We start from the raw sequence: 22,398 nt of genomic DNA on the forward strand, positions 1-22,398 counted from the left end.
GGGACTGCTGCACACTGCCACCTGCTCCCAGCTGCCCCTGCTGCCGAGAGTCCCCTCTGGCCAATGGGAGCTGCTTGCCCAGACCCACGCCCAGCCACTCCCCAGCAGCCCAGCGCCAAGGACCACCGAGGGGTGGCGGCGATGCCAGCCCTGAACTGACGCTGGTCCAATCCACCCTCCAGGAGACAGGGCCCCTCACTCGGCGCCTCCTTGGGTCCCCTCCACCATCTCACGTCTCAGCCATCCAGGTCCGACTCCGCTGGAACGCGGACTGACGTCCCCGGAGCATGCTGGGGGAGGACGCATGGGGGAACCACCTCGGGTCCCCAGGACCGGGGGTCGGTGACGGAGATCGCTCCGCTCCTTCCAGGGCACCAGAACCTACCTGTGGCGTTAGACAGGGCCAGCGACTCCATGGAGCCTCGCGGGGTCTGCTCTGTGGGCGTCATGTCCTCTGAGTATTTCAGGGAGCTGATGGGACGGCGGGTGCGACACTGCTGAGTGGAAATGCCCCCTTCCTCCTCCTCCTCCTCTTCCTCCTCCTCCTCGTACTTGGGGACCTGGATGCCGCCTCGGGGCTCACTGAAGCTTTGACTGGACATATCGCTGTAGCTCTCCTGAGACCTGAGCCTCGCTGGGTAATAGTCCTCCCGGCAGTCCTTGATGAAGCTGCCACCATGTCCCTTCATGGCCAGGGACGAGCTCCGCTTGGGGTTGCTGAAGTGCTTGGGCCACACGTCGGGCTGGGCCCCGGCCGCCTGCCCTCCTGGACTGTAGGAAGTCCTGATGTTGCACTGGCTCAGCAGCTGCAGAGGGCTCTGGGACTGGTTCTGCTCCATCTTGTTCCCGTAATGGTAGGGCTCATCGCGGCTCCTCCAGATGGGGTCCCGGTTGAGGCTAGGCGTCTGGCTGGACAGGCTGAGCAGGTCCATCTGCAGCGACAGGGGGTCCACGTCGGCCGAGAGCCGGTTGGAACTGACCTGCAGCTGGCTGTGCTGGTTCAGCATGGCCTCCTCCGACTTGCCCTTATTCTTGCCGATCTTGGCGCTGCGCCGGGACTCCTTGGCTCTGGCGTTCTGGAAGGCGGAATCCGACGAGTCAGAGCCATTGGGGTCCTCGCCGGCACTGCAGGCCCGGGAGCAGAATATCTGGCCCTGCTTTGGGAGGAACGGACGCCCCAGGAGGGACTTCTTGCAGTGAGCACAGCAAAAGCAGGTCTCGGTTGCGTGCCAGTGCTGGCCGTCGTAGGTCATCTGACCTTGGTCGATCCCTGGAGAAGCAAGAGACAGGGAAGAGGCTGAGGAGCTGCTCAGACCATTGCAGCACCACCATCAAATGCAACCTGGGCTGACTCAGGATGCAGAAGAATAATGTAGCAAAACATAGCCGGGAGCTGTGGTGCGGGCCTGTAGTCCCAGCGCCTGGGGAGGCCGAGGCAGGAGGATCCCAAGTTCAAAGCCAGCCTCAGTAACAGCAAGGCAAAGCGCTAAGCAACTCAGTGAGACCCTGTCTCTAAATAAAATACAGAAATAGGCTGGGGATGTGGCTCAGTGGTTCAGTGTCCCTGAGTTCAATCCCAATACCAAAAAAAAAAAAAAAAAAAAAAAAGCCCATCCATGAATTCTGCCTAGGATACATTTTCCCCAAACTAACAGTAATACGGGTTGCACATTCCTAATCCAAAAATTCAAAATCACAATGCCCCAAAGCCTGAGACTTCTTGAGTGTCAACTTGGCACCATATAATGAAACTTGGCTTTGTGCACAAAATAACTACAAATAATGTATAAACTTATCTTCAGGCTAAGTGTTTAAGGTGTAGGAAACCCCAATGAATTCTGTGTTTAGACCTGGGTCTCATTCCCAAAGTATCTCATTTATATGTATATGAACATTCCAAAATCTGAAACACTTGGGGGACCAAGGATTTCAGACAAGGGATCCTCAACCTGTAATAATACAAAAATGAAAAAGCAATGCCTTAGGCAGTTTATACATATATAATATATATACATATACATTTATATATACACACACATAAACTCCTTTAATCATTCAACTGATAACTGTTTGATATAGGTTTATATTACTATTATTATTATTTTGTTACTAGGGATTGAACCCAGGGGTGCTCTACCAATGAACTATACCACCAGTCCTTTTTATTTCTATTTTGAGGTAGGGTCTCATTAAGTTGTTGAGGGTCTCACTAAGTTGCAGTGGCTGGCCTCTAACTTGTGATCCTCCTGCCTCAGCCTCCTGACTTTCTGGGATTATAGGTATGCACTGCTGTGCCTCGCGTGTTTGTATTACTATTCCCATTTTTCAGATGAGGAAAATGAAGGCGCAGGTGCCAAAGGTAATATAATGGAATCAGAGATGAGACCTGTATCTAGAAGTCTTACTCTTAACCATGACACAAATCCTGTCCCCTTCACTCATCTTAGCTTCAGCTCAAATGCCACTCCTTGGAGAAGTCTACATGTCTACTATGTCACGGTGGCAGCCCTCCACACTCTCCACCCTTCCCTGCTGTCTTCCTCTTCACAGCATCAATACTGCCAGATGCATCACTACAGGGGTGCAGTGCTTTAGTATTTCTCTCTGACACTAAGAGTGATGCTTTATGGGGACAGGATCATTATGTTTCTGTGGCATCTCCAGGACCTAGAACACGGCCCACTGCATGACAGGGCTCCTCCTATAGTAAATGAACGAACTGAATCCCATGTCAGGGGTACGTCCTGCAGTGGGTAAGTCACAGGAGTGGTATGATCTAAATGTATGTCTCCCCTCCAAGTTCCTATGTTGAAATCCTACCCCCCCAGGTGACTAGATTAGGAGGCCTTTTGAGAGGGAATTAGGTCATGAGGGTTCTGCCCTCATGCATGGGGTGAGTACCCTCATAAAAGAGACCCAAAGGGGTTTGCTTGTCTCTCCTGCTCTGTAGGACACAGCAAGAAGGCATCATCTAAGAATCACGAAGTGGGCTCTCACCAGACATCAAATTTGCCAGGGCCTTGGCCTCAGACTTCCCCATCTCCAGAAACCTGAGAAATACACATGTGTTGTTTAGAAACTACCCACTCTATGTTATGCTGTTATAGAAGACCAGATAGACGGAGGCAGCATGTTATGGTTTGGATATGCAGTATTCCCCCAAAACTTACGTTAGATAATGCAGGAATGTTCAGAGGTGAAATGATTAGGGCAGCCATGGATTAGCTGTGAATCCACTCATCAGTGGATTAATCCATTTGATGGGTTAATAATTTGAAAGGTCGACTGTACTAGGTGGTAACTGTGGGCAGGTGGGATGTGGCTGGAGGAAACAGGTCACTGGGGCCTGTCTTTGGGTATTGTATCTCATCCCCCTGACTCCATACTACCCCTCTCTGGCTACCATGTCCTGAACTGCTTTCCTCCACCACACCCTTCCACCACGATGTTCTGCCTCACTTGGGCCCAGAGCAATGGATTTGGCTAACCATGTACTGAACCTCTGAAACTGTGAGCCAAGATACATTTTTCCTCCTCTAAATTTTTCTTGTCAGGTATTTTGGTCACAGTGACAAAATGCTGATGAACAACGGAAACAAAAAAAGTGTGGGCTTTAATTCTTGATTTAAGAAGGCTGCTCTAGGTAGGAAAAACATTGGGCCTGGTTTGTGAAAGACAAATACTCCATGGGCATGCACACCCTTCCCTTAATGTCATCAGGGAAGGGAGAAGCGAGATTCCTCAGGGGATGGGAATCTGCCTGGTTTGTACTATCTGGGCACCCTGAGCACAGGAGAGCCTCACACAACCCCTAATGTCCTTGCCTCTCGTCAGCTCCCCTGCCCTCTTCTGGTGTGGAACTTAATCTCCCTGTCATTCTCATGCCATGATCTTGGGGTGGGGCTAAATCTACCCTTGGACCCAACCCTGGCCAGTAAACCTGTCTGTCCCTATTTCTCAGGGACTGATTGGGGGCATACACATGACCTGCAGTAGGTCAGTGGGCTGTGGTTAGGAGTGATACAGGACAGTGGGTTTTTTTTTCTTTGCAGCAGCTGATGATCTAGCAGAATGGAAGCGGGGAAATGCCGGGGGCCCACAACCAGTGCATAATATCAAGTCTCCCCTCCCAGAGTCAAGGAGACGCTCATCTTCTCTAAGCACCAGACTTCACCCACACTTCCTCAGGACCAGGGCTCCACTCACACTTCATCAGGGCTGTGGATCCACCCACACTTCCTCAGCATGCTTCACCCACACTTCCTCAGGGCTGTGGCTCCACCCACACTTCCTCAGCATGCTCCACCCATACTTCCTCAGTGCCCTGGCTCCACTCACACTTCCTCAGAACCCTGACTCCACCCACACTTCCTAGGGCCAGGGCTCCACCCACACTTCCTCAGGGATGTGGCTCCACCCACACTTCCTCAGCATGCTCCACCCACACTTCCTCAGGGCTGTGGCTCCGCCCACACTTTCTCAGGATCAAGGCTCCGCCCATACTTCCTCAGTGCTGTGGCTCCGCCCACACTTCCTCAGCATGCTCCACCCACACTTCCTCAGGGCTGTGGCTCCACCCACACTTCCTCAGCACCCTGGCTCCACCCACACTTCCTCATCATGCTCTACCCACACTTCCTCAGGGCTGTGGCTCCACCCACACTTCCTCAGCACCCTGGCTCCACCCACACTTCCTCAGGCCCAGGGCTCCACCCACACTTCCTCAGCATGCTCCACCCACACTTCCTCAGGGCTGTGGCTCCACCCACATTTGCCCCTGGTAGGAGGCAGCAGGTGACCTTTCTGTACTAGTTAACAGTGAGGCTTTGGGACTGAGGCAAACCAGGCTCACATTCCTTGCTCTACCCCGTTCCAGTGGCTTCTCTGGCTGCTGAAGACCATCTGTTTGGGTTCAGATTTAAGCTCTGCTGCTTTCCAGCTGTGTGACCCTAGGCAAGTGACTTCAGCTTTCTGTGCCTGAGGCTCAACAGTACAGTGGAGACAATCTCAGTTCTTACTTTGGAGGGTGCTTTTGAGGATTTTTACTGAGCCCATAGACCTGAACCTGTTACCTCTTCTTAATTGTTCTTTTATTTTTATTAGGCCTGAAAGTCTGTCTCCCTCTTTGTTGAGGGTCACTGCCTTGATTCAGTCCAAGAACAAACCCTGAGGCCACGTGGTCTTCTTCCCTCTCCTCCTTTTGCCTCCCTCTCTCACAGCCAAGGGTCCCCAGGGTGCAGGCTGACAACCCCAGCCTCCCCGAATCCTTGGCTATGAGCAGCTACTCAGCCCAGCACCCCAGGGAGCTGCGGCCCCGTCCACTCCCTGCTAGAGGTATACCACGAGTGCACGTCCTTTGGTCTGTGTGTTCCCCCAACTGTTCTCCAGGATTCTTAGAATCAGCAGGGGCCTCGTTCCTTGGGATGGGGGCCTCAGAGAAGGATGGGCTTGGGTAGGGAGCAGAGGGAGGCCTGTCATGAAGCAGCCCAGAAGGCAGCAGGGACATGGTGTCTGATAAACATCAGTGATGTCAGATGGTCCTCTGCACTGCTCCTGAACTCAAAACATCTGGAAAAGGGCTCTGCGTTCAGCATCTACGCTTTCCTTTTTAAATTCCCTCTCTAAGACCTTTCAAACTCTTCTCTGAGGGCATATGTGTCTACTTCTGCCACAGCCCCGGTCTTTTTAAAGAACTTTTTACTCTGCTATGCACAGGCAGGAGTACTGTTGCCCTGGCAATGACTGCCTGATGCAGGGTCTGCTCCTTGCAACTGGATAAATATGGAATATTTGTACAGTATGGTCAGAGGTACAGCACTAGCGACCGAGGTATGCATGATACACAGAACAGGCTTGTGCTGTTGCAAGAAGATGAGGCTTTGCAGAAAAGTGGATTTCAAAAGAAACCCCAGGGAGAGCCATTTAACAATAGCAGCAAGCACACTGTAGGCCACAGCGGTTCCCTTTTCTTTCTCAAACATGATGCCTTTTATGGATTTGAGAGGAAAGGGAAAGAGAAGATCAACAGAAGCCCTGCATTGCTGAAAGAGGTGAACATGATCAAGAGACGTCTTCTCTCCCCCAACCCCAAGCTGTTGAGTGGAAATTCTAAGTGGCAGCTTCTGGAGGGGCTTTAAGCCTCCATGGAAAGGGAAGGAGATGGAGATCCCAATGGGAGGAGGTGACACTGCTGTGGGTTGGTTCTCTGACACTCACCCCTCTCATCTGAGCAAGCGCTAACCTGCAGACTCAATGCCCAGGTGAGCAGCTGGGCTCAAGATGTTCTATCACGGGCCTTGACACAGACCTAGCCAGCTGCCTCCCTCCCTCCAGCAACCCAGTGTTGCCTTGGAGTCTACGTGTTTGACTGTTTAGATCATGTGGGACAGGAGGGTTCCTGGGTACGTGATGAGCTGTCAGGCTATGAGGGACGACTGAGGGGCTTAGTGCACAGGGCGCCTGCCATCACTCAAGCCCACAAAAGGCAAAGCATCCAAAGGTCTCCATGGCAGTGCTGATCCCTGGACTGACAAACTGCAGCAGGGCAGGCCTCGGGGGAACAGGCCCGAGTCTGTGGGAAAGGGCTGGCCAACCACGCATGCCCACTGAGCACACAGCAGGCACCCTGTCCACAAAGTGGGGACTTCTGTCTGCACAGGAAGCTGTCCAAACACTAGCTAATTTTTCATATGACTGCATCACTTCTGATGAACCAGGACACAAACCACTTCTTTTTAGTCCTAATAAGACCTGTTAAGTAGGTCAAAATGGGCTCCCCAATGAATCAGCTCCACATCTCCTTCAAGGTAACTTCTGGCAGCTTCTGAACAGACCCTGGGTGCTGCAGAAGCCTCAGGGAGATCGGGCTGTGGTCTCGTGCACATTCATCCATGGCCAATTTTTTTTTCCCCTCCTCAAAAGGGTGGTTCCTTCCCTAAGCTTCCAGAAAAGGCAAACTGAAAGAAGCAGCCACATGCAGTCTGAACTGGAACAGTTGAACAAATTGGTTATTTTGCAAAGGATACATGATTTTCACCATGTCAGACCTGCCTCCTGGTTGGGGAGTTTACATCTGATAATCGGCATGAGGTTCTCATTGCCTGGCTTTTGCCAACTTTTGAAAAGAGGCATGCTTGCCAAGAGCCATTTGGCTTCCTCAATTCCCCTTCCCTACCAGGAGAACCATTTTGGTTCCTACCTCTGCTGATTTTTTCCAAAGAGGAGGTAGAAGACATCCATTTCTTCTTCCTTCTGAGCTTCTCCCTCTCCCCTGGAACTCAGGCTTAAAGCACATGATCCCATCTCAGAAGATTGTTATTATTATTATTATTATTTTTGAATGCAGGACCTTGAAGATGTTAGATAAGTGTTCTACCACTGAACAACAGCTCCAGAACCTTCTTTCCTTTTATGGATGTCAGATCTTTCTCTCTCTCTTTTTTTTTTTTTTTTTTTTGCTTTCAGTTTCAGTACTGGAGCTAACCCCACAGGTGTTCCATCACTGAGCTATACCCCCAGCCCTTTATTTTGTTTTATTTTGACACAGGGTCTAAGTTGCCCAGGCTGGCCTCAAACTTAAGATCCTCCTGCCTCAGCTTCCTGAGTCACTGGGATTATAGTATATATCACTGCACCTGACAGTGATAAGATTATTTGGAGGAAATTACTTGAAAATGGGAAGATACACAGTCCCTACATTATGTGAAAATGGCTTATTTTCAAATGATGAGAGAGGCAAGCAGTTGAGACACAGAGAAAAAAAAACAGACATTGTTTGAACCCTTGATCTATCCCTACCTGAAGCTACAACACTACTTGGCTTTCTTTTTTTTGGTACCAGGGATTGGACCCAGGGACACTTAACCACTGAGCCACATCGCCAGCTCTTTTTTGTATTTGATTTAGACACAGGGCCTTGCTGAGTTGCCAAGGATGGCTTTGAACTCACAATCCTCTTGCCTCAGCCTCCCAAGTGGCTGGAATTACAGGCATGCGCCACTGGGCCCAGCTACTGCTTGGCTTTTCTAGTAACATGAGCCAAGAAATTTCCTTTTTCACTTAAGCTCGTATACATCGGGTTTCTATTACTTGCAACCAAAGGAATTCTGAGTATAAGAGACACAAAGGAGATCCCACCACAGAAGCTGAGAGCCAAGCACCGCCTTACCTATGTGTTGGGCACAGGTGTCACAATATTCGGCATACAGGGACTCGAAGCAGTGGCAACAGTAGGGCCTTCCCTCCTTCATGATGTAGCGCTGGCCGCCCAGCACTGTCTCGCACTCGAAGCAGCAGAAGTGTTTCATGTGCCAGTGGCGGCCCTCTGCTTCTGTGCATTCGTCTGCAAAGATGATCTGGAGATGGGAAGTCAAATGGTCAGCGTCTGAGACCCAGCCACGAGAGGACACTTATTTACCGATTTATTTATTTATTTTGATACCAGGGATTGAACCCAGGAATGCTCAACCACTGAGCACATCCCCAGTCCTATTTTGTATTTTATTTAGAGACAGGGTCTCGCTGAGTTGCTCAGGGCCTTGCTAAGTTGCTGAGCCTGGATTTGAACTTGCGATCCTCCTGCCTCAGCTTCCCAAACACATTTCTAAGGAGGAAAGTTACAGGGGCCCTAAACTAGAAGGGCAGGAAGCAGGCCTCACTCGCAAATCATTAAAAAAAAACAGCATGTGTGTGCGTTTGTTCTGTGTCTGTGTTCCACACTTGTGTTTACCTAAAACACACTTAAACACAGTGCTTGGCCTGACCTGTGATTAACATAACCACATTTAAGTAAGTGAAAGAATGTTTTGCCCCAAAGAATATAAAGCAGAATGAAAAACAGACAGCTCATGAGCACATTGGCCATACGTATGTTTCATTGAACTACTATGCAGTGTGTTGAGAAATGCAAGATAGCATGTGAAGACCTGGAATCCTGGTTTCTCTCCTGAAACATAATAATGACCCATGCTCACTCTCTGTTCCTGCACAGTGGTGATAAGGTGGAACTATGCAGAGAGGTTGCTGCTTTCAGATGAGTGGCATATTCTCCAGTTTGTCACAGTCCTCACTGCTCTCTAGTGCCTTCCAATGGGGTGGTTTCATTTATAATACCTACCCAGCCCTCTAAAGCATTTGTGTTCTGAACACTGATAATGAGCTGCTTTAAATTTCAAAGCACTGTTATGAAAACTTAATGCCAAGCCATAGTAATCAAGCCAGCATGACATTGGCATAAGGGTGCACATGCAAATGAACAGAATAGAATTGGGAGTCCAGGAACAATCCATACAGTCAGTGACCAATAGATTGTCTAAAGGGTGCCAATACCATTCCATGGGGAAAGAATGGTGTCTTCAACAAACGGGGCTGGTAAACTAGGCAATCTCATCTAAAAGAATCAATTCAGGCTGGGTGCAGTGGTGCACACCTGTAATCCCAGCAGCTCGGGAGGCTGAGGCAGGAAGATCACAAGTTCAAAGCAACTTAGCAGAGCCTCAGCAACTTAGCCAGGTCCTAAGCAACTCAGTGAGACCCTGTCTCTAAATAAAAAAATAAAAAGGGCTGGGGATGTGGCTTAGTGGTCGAATGACCCTGAGTTCAATCCCTGATACCCATCCCCAAGAAAAGAATCAATTCAAACCCCTAACTCAAACCATACATAGAAATTAACTGCAAAGGGATCAAAGACCTAAACATTAGTGCAAAAATGATAAAACATTTAGAAGAAAAAAACAAAGAATTTTTTTGCTCTCAGGCAATGATTTTTTAGATAAGACACTAAACATATAAGTAACAAAAGATAAAACAGAAAAAGTAGATCCCATAAAAATGAAGAAAACTTCCATGCTTCAAAGGGCATCATTGAGAAAATAAAATATGATAAGTCATAATAAATACTAGAGCTGATGTGAAGAAAAAGGAATATTTTTACACTATTGGTGTAACTATAAATTAGTACAACTACTATGGAAATCAGCATGATGGTTCCTCAAATGACTAGGCATGGAACCATTATCAGACCCAGCTATACCACTTCTCAGTGTTTACTTTGAAGAATTAAAGTCATCTTACTACAGTGATACATGTATGCCCATGTTTATAGCAGCACAATTCACAACAGCCAAGCTATGGAACCAGCCTAAGTCTTAATGGATGAATGGATAAAGAAAATATGTTATGCATACACAATGGGATTTTATGTATCAGTAAAGAAAAATGAAATCATGGCATTTTCAGAAATATGGGTAGAAATAGAGACCATCATGTTAAGCAAAATAAGTCAAACTTAGAAGGTTAAGGGTTGTATGTTTCCTCTCATGCAGTTTCTAGACAGGAAAAAGGAAACCAAATGTGAGGGTGGATCTCCTAAATATTAAAGAGGGATCAGTAGAGGAAAGAGACCAAGAGGTGGTAGGTAGGGAAGAGGGGGGAAATGCTGGGGAGTGATATTGACCAAATTATATTGTTACATCATGCGCATGTACAAATATGTTACAATAAATCCCATCAATATGTACAACTATAACTATAATATACCAATGAAAAATGTTGGAAAAAATGAAAATACAACCATAAAGTGGGAGAACATATTTCAAAATTATATAGCTATATAGCTGGTAAGGGACTAGTACCCATATTATATAAAGAACACTTACAACTGAGTAAAGAAAAAAAGTAACCCATTTGAAAAAATGCGCAAAGGATTTACATAGACATATTTCCAAAAAAAACAATATACAAATAGATGATAAACACATACAAATATGCTCAGCATTACTAGTAGATATGAAACCATAAATCAAAACCTCAATGTGATATTACTTTCGATACTGGAGGTCTATACTAAAAAAGATGGGTGAGACAAAAAAAGACATTAATGGGATATGAAGGAATAGAATCCTCATTCATTGATAGTAAGAATGAAAATGGTGTAACTGTTTTTGAACATAGCTTTGCATTCTCTCAAAAAGTCAAACTTAGAATTACCATCTGATCTAGCAATGCCATTCCTAGATAGATACTTATGCAAGAGAATAAAATACATCTAGAATCTGTATATGAATGTTCACATGTAGATTTGTTTATAATAGCTAAAAATAGAAACCATTTAAATGTTCATCAGTTGCTCAAAGGATAAGCAAAATATATATAATTGACTGTTACTCAGACATGAAAAGGAATGAAGTACTTATATATACTATGACATGCATTGTCTTTGAAAACATCATACTAAGGGAAAGAAGCCAGATGTTTCTATTTTATACTACTTCATTAATATGAAATGTCTAGAATATGTAAATCCAGAGAGACAGAGAGCTAAGTAGTAGCTGTCAGGGCATGGGAAGAGGAGAAAGATTACTAATGGATATAGCCTGTGTTTTCAGTTGATGAAAATGGTCTGGCCTAAGATAGTAGTGATGATCACACGACTCTATGAATACACTAAAAACCACCGAGTTGTATACCTTCAAAGGGTAACCTAATGCTATGCAAATTATATCTTTATTATCACGAATTTCAAAGTACATTTCCATCCATCATGACTTTCTCTTTGGTATTAGAGAACCCAAAGTTGCCTTATGAGCATGGATTTCCAGATGTAGAAACAGAGGCAGGAAGGTAAAGAGGTGGTACAGAATCACAGAGTTGAATCTGAATTCAGTTATATGCTCATAGAGTCTCTCTGGTGCATTGCTATTGGCATTAGAACCCAAATTATTATTATTATTATTATTATTATTATTATTATTATTATTATTTGGAACCATGGTGGTTAACCACTGAGTGACATCCCCAGCCCTTTTTATTTTTTATTTTGAGGCAGTCTCATTATGTTGCTTAGGGTCTCACTAAGTTGTGGAGGCTAGCCATAAACTTGTGGTCCTCCTGCCTCAGCCTCCCAAATTGCTGGGCTTACAGGTGCCCTCTGAAAAAGCGAATCCCTTTCAGGCAGTTTTATAAGAGAAACACCCATGTGATTGTGGGTTCCAGGGCAAAAGGAGAGTGTTACCTCCCAGACTGCTGTTTATAAGATCAGGCGGAGTGTAAAACACCTCTGTGCAGGAGGCAACTTTGGTCAAAGACCAAAGGATTCTCATAAAAGTGGTCACAGGTTTAGACCATTCCTCTTTCTGCTCCCAGTTTTCCATGCTAAATCAGGTTTTCCATCCTGTACCCACACCTCACACTTGGGCTTACCTCTGGTTCTGGGGAGGGGGAATGCCAGGTAGAGGACTTATGTTCTATTCTGACTCTTGCCCGGTGTAACATATTCAGATACCTCCTAGAGTTAGGTGCACAGGCATCTGTCTGGCAGAGCATCCACCTGCCCCCTGAATTTTCACTTGGAGCATCTGTAAACAGTGGGTACATCAAATAATGTGACCCAGTTTCTTCTTTTCTCTAACCAACCCATCCCACCAAATCTTGGGCAAGTGGCATCCCCATATCGTTCCCTAGGATTTGGACTAAAATCTAAAGCTGCACAATGCCTCCTTTATTTATTTATTTATTTATTTATTTATATTTTTTTATTTCAAGAGTTCTGAATTGATCTAGGGCTAATCACATGCCCCTTGGGAATTTGCCTGATCACACTCAGTAAAGTGGGTCACAATCCCAGACATTGTAGAAAATTGAAACCTGGAACTGTACCACTGAGTTACCTCTCCGGACCTTTTTAATTTTTTTAATTTTGAGACAGAGTCTTGCCAAGTTGCCCAGGATGGCCTGGAACTTGCCATCCTCCTGCCTCTGCTTCCTGAATCCCTGGGATGACAGATGTGCTGTCACCACACGCAGTGATGTTTCTCTCCTGAAAGGGTTAACGCGAGAGGGTGGAGACGCCTGTGGTTTTCTTCTGTACAAGAAGCTACAGAACCACATGCCCAGCTTTGGCCGTGGTGCAGCCCAGGGGGTGGCCAGCAAGGGACTCTGACCTCATTGCAGGCTGCACAGTGTGGCTTCGGGCACTCGGCATGGTGTCTGCCACAGTAGATCTTCCCATCTTGGTAGAAGTAGATCATATCAACCAGGAGCTCATTGCAGATGGTGCATATGTAGCATGGTGGGTGCCAGTACACCCTGTGGCCAGCGTGCGACGCGAACCCAGCGATGTCCCTGCCATTAATCTGGCCTCCGCACTGTGAGGCAAAGAGACACAAGACACGTGAGCATCCAAACACCAGCCTGATCTTTTAGTGCTGTGCGTAAATGACAAAGGGCCACCACTAACAGCTGGTGACCAAGCACTTACTTTCAAGGTAATCACTGTGTTCCTTTGTTTACATTCGTGGCTGGGCCTTTTTGCAGGGCCTTGCCCTGCCCTTTCCTGGGACCTCCATGACCAAAAGGTAAAGAGACTTAGGGAAGAGGACTCATGAAGGCAGCAAAGGAGGGAAAAATCTCAACGTGACAACATGCAGGGGCTCTGCGGGCAGGAGGCCCACCTGCACATAGGGACGGACCTCATTATCTTCTCCATATTCCAGGCTGCATGCAGAGGCACAGACCTGTTCACACCCAGGGTGTAGGTGGGGAGGAAGGAGGGCAGGGAGAGGGGGCGTGCCAAGGGGCGGGGCCGCACTCGTGGACAGAACCGGGCGGGCACATCAAAGCCTACCTGCTTTTAAATGCCTTCTCTGTCTACCTTTCAAGCTTGCTTTTACCCTCTTCTTCTGACATGTTGTACCTCGTCTTGATTGAAAGGTACCACTTTTTTTACCCCCCAGTTCTGGGGTGCTGTCCTACTGAGCTACCTCCCCAGCCCTTTTTAGTTTGAGACAGGGTTTCCCTAAGTGGCTGAGACTGGCCTCAAACTTGTGATCCTCTTGCCACAGCCTCTGAAGTTGCTGGGATTACACACTCAGTGGCCAGGTCCCACCCTTTCTTTCTTTCTTCCTCCCATCCTTCTTTTCTCTTTTTAAATTCAAGTCCCACTCTTTAAAGGGCTCTGGCCCTGGGAAGAACCTGGGAGAGAGGCTGACTCACTGTCCAGGCAGTCTCCATTACTGAATATGAATCCATCACATCACTGCTTGCAGGGGCTTCCGTGACACTCCATGAACTCTAACTTTATCTGCTAGTCCCATTCCTTCACTCCCTCTGCCCCAGCCACCAGGGCCTCTGAGCTGTCTGTTCCTTGTGCTCCAACATCAGCACAACTCCCTCCTTTATGCACATCTTTGCTGAGATGTCACCTTCTGAGTGGGGTCTTCTCTCCCATCTTAAGACTGAAGCTTCCCTAACCCCCCAGTCCTTCTCAGCCCCCCTTACTGACATATGTTTCCTATTTTATTGATTGAATGTATTGTCTTCTTTCTCTAGAGTGCACTTCCTTACAAAGGCAACATTACGTTTTCATGTCTTATTCACTACTGCATCTTCAAATCTAGATAAGTGCTAGGTGCAGTAGGTACTCATTAAATAATCTGGTGAATGAACAAATGAACAGATGAACAAATGAATGGATAGATGAATGACTGAACAGCTAAATAAATAAACAGATGACTGGATGACTGTATGAATGAATGAACAGATGGATGAATGACTGGATGAATGAATGAATGAACAGTGAATGAACAGATAGATGGGTGACTGGATGAAAGAATGAATGAACAGATGGATGGGTGACTGGATGAATGAATGAATGAATGAACAGATGGATGGGTGACTGACTGACTGAATGAATGAACAGATGGATGGGTGACTGGATGAATGAATGAATGAATGAACAGATGGATGGGTGACTGACTGAATGAATGAATGAACAGATGGATGGGTGATGGATGAATGAATGAATGAATGAACAGATAGATGGATGACTGGATGAATGAATGAATAGATGGATGACTGGATGGATGAATGAATGAATGAATGAATGAACAGATGGATGGATGACTGGATGAATGAATGAATGAACAGAGGGATGGATTACTGTATGAATGAATGAATGAACAGATGGATGGGTGATTGGATGAATGAATGAATGAATGAACAGATGGAGGGATGGCTGCATGAATGAGTGAATGAATAAACAAATCAATGAATGAGTACATGAATGAACAGATGCCAGAACAATTCCTCTTCCCTCTGGGGAATCCACGCTCACCTGTTCACAAATGGCTCCTGTCATGGTTACAGGGAAGGGTTTGAATTTCCCTCTGCCCAGGTTTTCACGTTTCCTTTGGTTGCTGAACAACTTAAGCTCCCTCTTCTCCTCCTCATCCAGGGAGTTGCAGTATCGAAACTGAGCACACATGCAGTATGTAGATGATGTGTGACAGTCCCAAACCCAGGCCCCGTTGTTCTCTCATGGAACACTCTGCTGCTTGGTTGGGCAGTCCTTATCACAACTTTAACAGTCTCAAGTCTGGAGTTATTTTAGTTGATCCACTATCAGGGTCGTTTACAACCCACAGGGCTTACTGAGGGCCCTGGACTATGGAGTCCAGGTCTCAGGCAGGCTATGGATTCTGGAACTGCTTCTCTGGGCCACCCCTCACTCGGCAAGCCACACTGAGACCCAAGTCATGTGGAGAGGAGGAACTGGGAAAGCTTGGGATGTCCTCTTTCCTCCCAATTGTAGGGACCTGATGCTTCCATCTGCATGTTTCCAGGTGAATGATCCTTGGTACCAAGGAATGGCTCCAGGCCACTGAGCCAGGGCCACTGTGAATATGCTCATGGCTTCCATCCCCTGCCTCACTTGGGAAGTGGGAACACAGAGCTGAGTCTGAGAAACTGGAGCACAGGTGTGCTCACAGGTGCAGGATGGGAAGGCTGGTTTGTCTGTGAGCAGGAGGGAAAGGGCTGCCTGCTGGCTGCAGCTAAGTGACAATGTGCAACAGAGATTGTCCTTCACATTAAATGCAGAAGTAAGGGAGGGGCATTTGAATCAAGTATTTGTCATTCTCTCCCTTATTTCTGCCCATTTGGTAACTGAATCATATTTATGAATATTATCTATTAACACTGATTTTAAATGTGACTCACTTAGCCAGGCGTAGTGGCACATGCCCATAATCCCAGTGTCTCAGGAGGCTGAGGCAGGAGGATGGAGAGTTCAAAGTCAGCCTCAGAAACTTAGCGAGACCCTAAGCAACTCAGCGAGACCCTGTCTCTAAATAAAATATAAAATAGAGCTGGGGATGTGGCTCAGTGGTGAAGCACCCCTGGGTTCAAAAAAAAAAAAATCCTCATGGAATGTTTCAAAAAGAGAACCGCAGTGTCCTGAACTACCTCAAACAGATGGTTTCACCACTGACATTTTATGGGCACTTATTAAAAAGGCAGGCATGCCCCTCCTGCTTGTGAAAACCCGCCTTTTCACTTCAAAATTAGTTAAACGGACAGCAGGTTACAACACTTGCTCTCAGATTTAAAGGAGAAAGCATGATTTGTATTTGTTGTCTGAAAGAAGCAGGAGAAAAGAGAATTGTAGCTCTTTCTAGAAAAGTTACTTCAGGTTTTAAGCTGTGGTTTGGCTGACTTGAATTTGTTTCATTTATTTATTTTTTTACGGTAGTGGAGATTGGAACCCAAGGTCTTGAGCAGGCTAGTCAGGCACTCTATCACTGAGATACACCCTACCAAGGCCTTTACATTTGTTTCTAACTATTTTTTAGTGGGGGTTACCAGAGATTGAACCCAGGGGCACTCACCCTGAGCCACATCCCAAGTCCTGTTTTGTATTTTATTTAGAGACAGGGTCTCGTGAGTTGCTCAGGGCCTCACTAAGTCGCTGAGGCTGGCTTTGAAGTCTCCATCCTCCTGCCTCAGTCTCCCCAGTCACTGGGATTACAGGCAGGCACCACTTCATCCAGTTTTACATTTGTTTTTGAAGTTCTCAAATATCACCTTTTATTCAAATGTGGGAAGACAAAACTAAAAAGCACTCATTCTCTTCACCTCCGGGATGGAGGGAGTTAGAAGAAGTTGACCATCCAGTTTTGTAAAGGGGTTGTTTTTCCTTTTTATTTAAAATTATGCTTCTGTTTTCAATGCAAAGTTAAATCATCCAATTTCATAAGAGTCCTATTTTTTTTAAAAGCAGATCCCTAAAAATTAATTTCTGGCTTGCAAATCTAATCCCCTTCAGCAAGATCTTTCACAAGCCCATTTCCAATATTCCCTTTATGATCAATGTCATTTCAAGGGTAAGGAGAGTGCTGGCTTCCAGCGCTGTGTTTCTGCATTCAGAAAAAAAGTGCAGTCGGTGAGCCACACTTTCAAAAGGACAGATGACAAACCCTAGGAAGCCAGGCTTCACCGTGACAAAAATCACAGATGCTGAGACCTGCAAATCTGCAGCATAACGTGAAAAACTTGCATACCTATTTAATAGGAAATGATGCTGAAAAAGTTTGAGAGACTTGCAAGGTTTCAGTGGGGTTCAGAATGGCCCAGGGACTCTCCATTCTCTCTCTCCAACACACAGAGTCCATCAGCAGGGCAAGTCAGAAAACCAGGACCTGAGTTCTTAAATTTTAGTGCTTCCTGGTTACTTCCAACAGTGAGCAGTGCTAGTCACAGAGGTTGATTCGGTACATAATGAGACTCTGTTTTTTTTTTTTTTTTTTTTTTCTCTTATTGGGGAGCAACACTTTCCAGAAAGCATTGTTCAGTCTCCTTTGGCTCTAATTAAAGAAGCTAAATCCTCTAGCACATGGCCAGAGGTTTTCTCTGGCCACAGCCGGCTGACCACAGCCTTGTGATCAGAAGAAAGGGGACTGTTCACAGAAGGTTCTAGGAAACGTCCTCCTAAACCTGGACCCCTTACCTCATTGTTGTGTGGTGGGAGCTGGTGCAGGAGCTCCTTGATCTGCAGTTTCTCTCCAGGGCTGTTGACATAGGGTACTTTCTCTTCTGGCAGGCAGCTGTAATACTGGTGCACCTGGAGGATGAAACAGGACATGTGCAGAGACTCACACCTAGCGCCCACTTCCCCTTGAGGGGACCAGGATACCCCCAGCAGGACGCAACCCACTTCTGCTGCCCCCTCCCATGAGGACACTCGGTGGCCTGTGTTTCTTACTGCAAGCAGGAAAACAGATCCTCAAAGAAAGTGCCAAGCCAAGTGCACTGAACTTGGGGGCTTTCCCTCTCTCAAGGGAAAAATAAAACCAGGGCACTTTGCTAGCAGAGGAGAAATCAGCCCTCACACTGGGGAGGCTGTGGGGTAGGGCTTTCTCAGCAGAGTCCGAGTGTCCCATTTGCTTTACCATTTTCTGCGTGTCTCTGGTGTGTGGGGTGCCTCCCTAGCCAAGGGATATGTCTGCACCTGCCTGGGTGCCACAGCCCAAGCCTGTCTCTCGCACGGGGTTAACTCCTGGGTACCTCAGACTCCACCTCTGTGAACAGCCCTCCAGGTTTGGAACCACTTGTGAGGTGGGCTGTCTCTGCCTTCCATCAGAAGGAGGCTCATTATGTGACTCTGCATCGTCCTGAATGTGAGGATTCATGCCTGTCTTACAACACCCCTGTTTATGACTCTTAGGATCTACTCCTGCACTTTCTGAAGCTCCTTCATCCCTAATGTTTTTTGGGGGGAAAGCAGCAAGCACCTCATTTGGTCAAGGAAAGAGAATAGAAGTTGGGTATGTTGGTGCACACCTGTCATCCCAGCAGCTGGGGAGGCTGAGGCTGGAGGATTGCTGAGTTCAAAGTCAGCCTCAGCCACTTAGCAAGACCCTAAGTAATTAGCGAGACCCTGTCTCTAAATAAAATATTAAAAAGGGCTGGGATATGGCTCAGTGGTAAAATGTCCCTAGTTTGATCTCCAGTACCCAAAAGAAAAAAAAAAAAAAGACATTCTACCATCCAGACATAAGCAAAACTAGGGAAAGAAAAAACCGACCAAAGGGAAGGTCTGCTGTCACAGAGGAAAAGCAGGAAAATATCCCACAAGCTCACATCACATGGAAAATGCTTCCCAGTGTCCCTGAGCATCATGAGCAGCTCTCACACAACAAGTTCATTGACTAAGAGGGAGAGGACAGAACCCCAGGGCTCAGTTCCATCCTCCTGTTGAGCTCCACACACTGGTCTCCTACCTGAGTTTGGGAGCTTTGGACCTGAATGCCTGAGTTGGGCAGGCTGGGGTAAGAGCGGTCAAAGCTGCATCTCCTATGACCTCTAGGAACAGCCATGAGCTTGAGAAGAAGGTGTGGAGCAAGGTTTGCCATGGAGAGTTCCAGAAACACCTAGAAGGCTGTCTTTATTTCCTTATCCAGTGATCAGACCATCCTCCATCAAGTGCCCATGGATGTCCAAATCCAACTCCCAAAGCCACCATAAGCAGAGCTCTGATCATGGCCAGCTGGCTTCTGGGAGGCAGAGAACCTCTGCAGAGAATATTCCAGCATGAGTTCGCCTTGGACCGTAGTCCAGTGGCTCCTTCAAGGGTCCCAGTGGGAAGGGCTCTCCAGGATGACGATGCTGGACAGTCACTGGGAGCGATGGACAGGAGGGTTGGCGTGCTCCAGTCCTCAAGCATCCAGCAATACAGGGGCACCTGGCAGGGGTACTGTAGGGACAGGATGGTTCTGGGTGTTGGAGGTGGCTCACCCTCAGCCTGCAGTCCTGAGAAGGAACAGTCACGGCCTCAGTGAGTTTGGTAGCAGCACCTGGCTACTTGCTCATGGGAGACTGGCACATGATGAGTGTGCCTGTGATGAAGGACTCTTCAGAAGGGTCCTTGTAGCACGTGGATCGCTGGACACAGGCAGGTTTAAGGAGGCAGCTCAGGCAGCCCAGGTGTGTGTCTTGCATAAATAGTACTGCTGGATGCTTGAGCCTGGGGCATGTGCAACCCTCCTCTCCACTGCCCAGCTATTGTCCCGCCTCCTCTTCACCTACAGCACCATCATCCCCAGAGTCCTTCCCGATCGGCGTCTCCAAGGAGCCTGCTGAGCTAGTCTGAGACTGCCTCCTGCTGGAATCTTCTTGGCACCTTGTACCACAAGGCAGGGGTGCTGAAGCTGCAGCACTGACTATCATTTCCATCTCTAGGTTCCAGAGCAAGACACTTGACTGCTCAGAACAGGCACCCAAAGACCACGATGACTAGATGGTAGCGGAGGCGGAGCACGTGGCCCTCAAGTTCAACAGACAGCATGAACACAAAGCAAAAATTTGAGTTTGGCATTCCTGGTGGGGCTGTAAATTGGTGCAGCCACTCTGGAAAGCAGTATGGAGATTCCTCAGAAAACTTGGAATGGACCCACCATTTGACCCAGTTATCCCACTCCTTGGTTTATACCCAAAGGACTTAAAATCAGCATATTACAGTGACACAGCCACTTCAATGTTTATAGCAGCTCAATTCATAATAACTAAGCTGTGGAACCCACCTAGGTGCCCTTCAACAGATGAATGGATAAAGAAAATGTGGTATGCACACAATGGAACACTACTCAGCAATAAAGAAGAATGAAATTATGGCATTTGCTAGTAAATGGATGGAACTGGAGACTATCATGCTAAGTGAAATAAGCCAATCCCAAAAACCAAAGGCAGAATGTTCTCTCTGATATGTGGATGCTGACTCACAGTAAGAGGGTGGAAGTAGAATAGAAGTTCATTGGATTAGACAAAGGTGAATGAAGGGAAGGGAGGGGGATGGGAATGGGAAAAACAGTGGGATGAATGGGACGTCACTTTCCTATGTTCATATATGAACACATGACTCGTGAATCTCCACTCCACATCATGCCCAACCACAAGAATGGGAAGCCACACTCCATGTATGTAGGATATGTCAGAATTCACTCTATTGCTATGTAGAACTCAAAAGAACAAATAAAAAATGTAAAAGAAAATTAGAGTATGAAATGTAATAATCCAGATGTTTTCTGATTTTTCTTCCATATTTAGATTCAGAACAGCACTGTTGGCATATGGAGTGAGACCAAGCCCTGAAGCCTCCTATCTTAGCCTAAGCAAGAAAAATCCTAAAGCTATGAAACTAGTTTGATTTCCAAGGGAAAGAAGTGAAATCATGATAAAGGTGTGGTGTTTTCCCAAGCTACCCAGCAGCACAGTAGGGCAACACGGGGGAGCAGAAGCTGTTGCTGAAAGGGAACTGGGACTGGATTTGTCAACTCTGGGACCCCAGCAGCCTCTCTGCTTCTCTCTGTGCAGTTCTGTTTCTGGCTTTCTCCAAACTTAAGCTTACCCACAGCCCTTGAGTCTGTACAGCTTCAGTTCAAGACTCTGTCCTAGAATTCCTAGCTTTTCTCAATTACCCATTCCCCAGAGATGGGACCCGATGACCCCATCCAGGTCTGGGGTGACATCAGGAGATGGGAACAAAGAAGGTTCCAAGGCCGAAGAATGAGGATAAGGGAATCCCAACACGGTGTGGTGCAGAACTCTGGAAACATTCAGGACTAGTATATGCCTGGGCATGCCGAGATCCCTCCCCCAGACCCTGAGTTCCGAAGTCACCAGAGGCAGTGAGTACCCTTGGGTGCACGACTCTCTCCATCCTAGACATCCTCTATAACTCAAACCTAGGGACCACCACCGAAATTTCCTCTTTCTACCAGTATCCCAACAATTCCTCAAATATGGACTGTGTAAAAATATGTCTTCACAAGGCAATTAGCAATTTGATGGATGCCTTAAAGACTTCCTCATTATCCAGGGGCCCCATTATGAAAACATGTATAAGTCTATGTGAAATCGCAATCTACCAACAAAATCACCCTGTATCATGGGGCAGGTGGTCTGGCAGGCTCTGTGGAAGAATGAGCGAGTCCCTCGTGACCTTCAGTCCTCTTCAAAGCCTGTTCAGGTTCACGTGATCCTGCTCATACTGACTTGTGTCTCCTGGTATGTTTTTTTTTTTTGGTACCAGGGATTGAACCCAGGGGTGATTAACCACTGAGCCACATCCCCAGCCCTATTTTGTTTTTTATTTAGAGAGAGGGTCTCGCTGAGTTGCTGAGGCTGGTTTTGCACTCTCAATCCTCCTGCCTCAGCCTCCCCAGCCACTGGGATTCCAGGCATGCACCACCACGCCCAGTTTCTCACAGTGTTTTGACACTGGACTTTCCAAGCTCTTCATCCAGCAAAGGGGACTCATGGGTGAAGGACAGTGAGGGAGAAACAGTTCCCCGGAATTCCCAGTCTGGATACAGGAATGTCGCACGCCCTCTCCTCTGACCCCCTCCGTCATGAAACAGTTGTAGTGCTCAAAAAGCAAACAGCAACTGAACCGGTGGCAGCGGGACACTGACTCTACTTTCTGACACCACAAAGCTTCGATTTGGCCCTACCTCTGAAAAACCAGCAGAAAGCTCCTGTTAGCTGGCACATGCTTCACTTTTAGGAGATAATAAGCAGACCCGACAGAGTTCTCTCAGTGAGGATCACTACCAAGCTCTGACCTGGTAT

The 22,398-nt window shown here is 47.1% G+C and overlaps 1 protein-coding gene across 1 annotated transcript in view; it reads right to left on the minus strand.

The window, feature by feature from the left end:
• Prickle2 (prickle planar cell polarity protein 2) overlaps positions 1 to 22,398 on the minus strand; it is a 344,617-nt gene that overhangs the window by 38,118 nt on the left and 284,101 nt on the right. The window contains 5 exon segments of the mRNA XM_047530548.1: positions 386 to 1,270; positions 8,168 to 8,354; positions 12,939 to 13,142; positions 15,110 to 15,247; positions 17,780 to 17,893. Of these exon segments, the coding sequence (XP_047386504.1) occupies positions 386 to 1,270; positions 8,168 to 8,354; positions 12,939 to 13,142; positions 15,110 to 15,247; positions 17,780 to 17,893 (1,528 nt within the window).

The sequence above is a fragment of the Sciurus carolinensis genome, chromosome 17 (assembly GCF_902686445.1).
Source record: "Sciurus carolinensis chromosome 17, mSciCar1.2, whole genome shotgun sequence".
Classification (NCBI taxonomy): Eukaryota; Metazoa; Chordata; class Mammalia; order Rodentia; family Sciuridae; genus Sciurus; species Sciurus carolinensis.